We start from the raw sequence: 5,000 nt of genomic DNA, 5'->3' as shown, positions 1-5,000 counted from the left end.
GACAAGACAGGTAATGTTTGACTCACCTGTTGTTTTAATTATCGTTTTTCTTTTCTTTTCGTCAAATTCCACCTGATATTTTTTTTCCGTTTTCGTTTTTTTATCATTCATTCCTCCATTACATTCTTTATTTCCTCTCAATTTTTCGTTGCTTACACACACACACACACACACACACACACACACACACACACACACACACACACACACACACACACACACACACACACACACACAGTAAAAAAAAACAAAGAAAAAAACAAAGAAAGATTTAGCATTTCTCCCTCCTCTCTCTCTCTCTCTCTCTCTCTCTCTCTCTCTCTCTCTCTCTCTCTCTCTCTCTCTCTCTCTCTCTCTCTCTTGAAACACACCTGCCCACCTTACCTTCCTTCCTCCCCTAATTAACCTGCCTTCCCCTACACAGGTGCGCCGGGTTACTGAGAGTATTTACCTCATCTTACAGAGTCTAACCTAACATTGGGAAAAGATGACAGGGAAAAGGAAGGAAAGGAAAAGATTAAGAAAAAGAAAAAAAAGTTGAAAAAAAGGAAGAGGTTGATAATGGTGAGAAAAAATATGGAAAGTAGGGAATAGGATAAGAAAAGATGAGGAAAAGATAGGAAGTGCGAGGGAATAATTGAGAAAAGATAAGAAAAGTCAGAAAAGGATGAAAAAAAAAATTGAGTAAAGATAAGGAAAAAAGTTGAGAAAAGTCAGGAAAAAAAAATATATATACGAAAAAAATATACGAAACAAAAAAGAAAAATAAATAAAAAGAAAAGAAAATAAAAAAATAAATGAATAAAGACTGAGGCTCAAGAAAGCAAGAAAAGACAAGAAAAATGCTCTCTCTCTCTCTCTCTCTCTCTCTCTCTCTCTCTCTCTCTCTCTCTCTCTCTCTCTCTCTCTCTCTCTCTCTCTCTCTCTCTCTCTCTCTCTCTCTCTCTCTCTCCATCTCTTCCGAAAAAAAACAAGAACAAAAAAAGAAAAAAAGAAAAAAGTATTATCTATCACACTCTCTCTCTCTCTCTCTCTCTCTCTCTCTCTCTCTCTCTCTCTCTCTCTCTCTCTCTCTCTCTCTCTCTCTCTCTCTCTCTCTCTCTCACCTGGAAGTCGTCCCTGGGGCTGGAGAACACGTGCAGGGCGAGGCTTGAGAAGTTCCTCATGGTGGCGAAGACGAAGGTGAGATGCAGCGGCTCCCTCTGCACCTGCGCCAAGGACCACCCCACCCACTCCCAGCCTGCAACGAGACCTGGGGCTGTAGTGTTGTGGTGGCGCTGGTTTTATGAGGTTAACAAATGTATAAGTGCTGGTAATTTCGTTTCATTGTGGTAGTAGTAGTAGTAGTAGCAGTAGTACCACCACCATCATCATCTCCACCACCACCACCACCACCACCACCACCACCACAATCATTACCTTCATCATAATCAACAAAACAACAAACCATTACTGCAAAGAATAGAAGCGAAACAGAAAGCGAAAGGAAATATTTGTGGCAAAGAAAATAACTTTGATTTGACGTCTGTGGAGGAAAACAATGGGCCGAGAGAGAGAGAGAGAGAGAGAGAGAGAGAGAGAGAGAGAGAGAGAGAGAGAGAGAGAGAGAGAGAGAGAGAGAGAGAGAGAGAGAGAGAGAACAAAGCTGGCAGTCTCGCATTCAATAATTAATCACAGGTAACAACAAAAATGAAAGGATTACGTTGGGCTTTGTGGCATGACTGATGGTGGGAGGGACAGGTGAGTTATCATGCCACAGGTAAAACACACCACCAGTAGCAGCGCCGGCAGTAGTGGTGGTAGTAGTAGTGGTAGTAGTGGTGGTAGTTGTAGTAGTTGTGGTTGTTATTGCTATTGTTTTGAAATTTCCTCGCCTTTTCAGATTACAATGTTAGTTTCTCTTTATAATGCAAGGAAAGTGGTAGTAGTAGTAAAAGTGGTGGTGGTGGTGGTGGTGGTGGTGGTGGTGGTGGTAGTAGTAGTAGCGGTAGTTGTTGTTGTTGAAATACCTCCTACTGTTCACAATATGCAGATAAAATTAAAATATTCAACATAGTAGTAGTAGTAGTAGTAGTAGTAGTAGTAGTAGTAGTAGTAGTAGTAGTAGTAGTAGTAGTAGTAGTAACAGCAAAACAAGCCTTCCTAGTCACAATAAATAACTTCCTCTTTTTTTTATAACGCGAGGAAAATTTAATTCATTCCTGAACAAAAAATGGAAAAAGAAAAAAAGATAAAAAAAAACTATAAAAAAACAAAAAACTTCTCTTGGTAAGCTCTCTCTCTCTCTCTCTCTCTCTCTCTCTCTCTCTCTCTCTCTCTCTCTCTCTCTCTCTCTCTCTCTCTCTCTCCTATTAGGGAATACTATTAGAATGAATAAGTAAACAGCCATTTCCGAGCTTAACTCCATGCGCGAGGCAGTGTCCGGGAGGGGGAGAGGGAGAGGGGGATGGGATGGGGAGATGGGCGAATAAAAATGCCACTTTCTTTAATCTTGCACGCCACACTATTCCTTTTTACGTGTCCCTGTCTGTCTGTCCGTCTGTCTGTCTGTCTGTTTTTCGCCTTTGTCTGTTATGCGCCAAGCTTTTTCACTGTCAGATGCACGGTGAGGTGAGTACGATACTTTGATTTTATGTACGATTTTCAGGCCGCGTACGATAATGTTATATGACTGGTGCTGAGATTGGCGTGATGTAAGAGTCTCAAGCTGCGTACGATACTTTGATTTTATGTACGATTTTCAGGCCGTGTACGATAATGTTATATGACTGGTGCTGAGATTGCCTGGCGTGATGTAAGAGTCTCAGGCTGCGTACGATACTTTGATTTTATGTACGATTTTCAGGCCACGTACGATAATTGTACACTACTTATGATACTTAGAAATCCTCATATTTTGTATGATGATCATGCCGCGTACGATGCTCTCATGCCGCGTACGATATTTCTACAGTGGCTGCAATAAGTTACGATGATACGATGGGAAGATTCCATGAAATAAAATGAAATAAAATGTAATGATACAAAATTAAATACAGAGCTTTGCAATCACAGAAAGAATGAAAGTTTTGTGAGTGTGGGAGTCAATATCGATATGAATATTTAGTGAATGAATTAAACTGAAATAAACAAAAAGAAAAAAAAATAATCATTGCAAAGGTTCGGTAAAATGCAAAATAGAGTTGTTGCTGTGGTGGGAATTCAGATCGATAGAGATATTAAAACAACAACAACAACAACAACAACAACAACCAAATATAATACAATGCAATACAATGAAATATATGTTTGTGTTATTATTGAAAGATAAGTGATGAAAAAATAATAATTAAATTAACAAAAAAAGAAAAAAAGAAAAGAAAAAAGAGAAAAAAAGGAAAATAAAAAAGGTTGGCAAGATTCTGTAAACTACAAGACAATACGATACAATACACAGCTTTTATTGTTATTGAAAGGCAAGGGTTAAAAAAAATAAATAAAAAAACGGAAAGGCAATAATGAAATAGAATAAAATAAACAAAACATATACAGCTTTTGTTGTTAGTGAAAGATAACGTCTATTGTTGTTGTTGTTGTTGTTGTTGTTGTTGGTGGTGGTGGTGGTGGTGGTGGTGGTAGTGGTGGTGGTGTTGTAGTAATAGTAATAGTTGTTGTTGTTGTTGTTGTTTATGTTGTTGTTGTTGTTGTTGTTGTTGTTGTTGTTGTTGTTGTTGTTGTTGGTGGTGGTGGTGGTGGTGTTGTAGTAATAGTAATAGTTGTTGTTGTTGTTTATGTTTATGTTGTTGTTGTTGTTGTTGTTGTTATTGTTGTTGCTGCTGCTGTTGTTGTTGTTGTTACTGTTGTTGTTGTTGTTATTATTATTATTACTGTTGCTGTTGTTGTTATTGCCGTCGTTGTTGTTGTGGGAGGTAATGTCGGTATTCTGGTGGCATTACTTCCAGGTGACCGCCATTAATTAGCCAGTCATTGAGGGAAAGGTGTGTTTACGAAAATGAACTTTTTTTTTTTTAGAATAGAGAAAGATAATTAATGAAACTTTATTATTTACTTTATTATGATTCTAAGACTAACCTGTGTGAGAGAGAGAGAGAGAGAGAGAGAGAGAGAGAGAGAGAGAGAGAGAGAGAGAGAGAGAGAGAGAGAGAGAGAGAGAGTCGTGTATTCTATTTTTCAACTTTTTTAATGTTATTCTCTCTAACCATCTCTTATTTACGAGTATTCCTCCTCCTCCTCCTCCTCCTCCTCCTCCTCCTCCTCTTCCTCCTCCTCCTTCCATATCCCGGCACATATATTAATTAAATGCATGGAAAGAATACATATTTAATTGTTTTTTCTTCTCTCTCTCTCTCTCTCTCTCTCTCTCTCTCTCTCTCTCTCTCTCTCTCTCTCTCTCTCTCTCTCTCTCTCTCTCTCTCTCTCTCTCTCTCTCTCTCTCTCTCTCTCTCTGCAAATTACAATACATCATGGGTGTGGTTTTTCATTCCGCTAATACAATGAAATTACTGTTTTTTTTTTTTTTTTCTTTTCTTGTTTTTAAATGAGAGTAATTCATTGGCTGTCTAAATTAATTCAACTTTAATTTAATTTCCTATAGTTTGGTTATGCCTTTTTTTCCCTTTCCTCTTCATTTTCCTTTTTTTTTATTTTACTCGTTTTTTTCCTTTGTTTTTCCCCTTTTTTTCCTTTATTTCTTTTATTCTTTCCTCTTTCGTCTTGTTTTAAATGGTTTGGTCATGTTTTTTTTTCTTTCCTCTTCATTTTCTTTATTTTCCTCGTTTTTTCCCCTTTTGTTTTCCTTTTGTTTCATTGTTTTCCTCCTTCTTTTTTATTTCTTTTATTTTTTTTCCTCTTTCATTTTCTATTCTGTAGTTTGATTATGTTTTTTTTCCCTTCCTGTTTTCCTCCTTTTCTCTTGATTCCTTTTTTTCTTTTCCCTTTGTCTATTTTTCTCAAAGTTTCCCTGTTTCCCTTTCTTCCTTTTCTTTTATTTTCCTTCCTTT

General features: G+C 37.4%; 1 protein-coding gene across 9 annotated transcripts in view; it reads right to left on the bottom strand.

The window, feature by feature from the left end:
- Nucleotides 1–5,000, bottom strand: part of LOC135092486 (discoidin domain-containing receptor 2-like) — a 245,175-nt gene that overhangs the window by 34,901 nt on the left and 205,274 nt on the right. For all 9 annotated transcript variants that reach the window (XM_063991044.1, XM_063991045.1, XM_063991053.1 and 6 more), the window contains one exon: nucleotides 1,107–1,240. In XM_063991044.1, coding sequence (XP_063847114.1) covers nucleotides 1,107–1,240 — 134 coding nt within the window. The remainder of the gene's footprint in view (nucleotides 1–1,106; nucleotides 1,241–5,000) is intronic.

Source organism: Scylla paramamosain, chromosome 40 (assembly GCF_035594125.1).
Source record: "Scylla paramamosain isolate STU-SP2022 chromosome 40, ASM3559412v1, whole genome shotgun sequence".
Lineage (NCBI taxonomy): Eukaryota > Metazoa > Arthropoda > Malacostraca > Decapoda > Portunidae > Scylla > Scylla paramamosain.
This window is presented reverse-complemented; position numbering and strand designations above follow the sequence as displayed.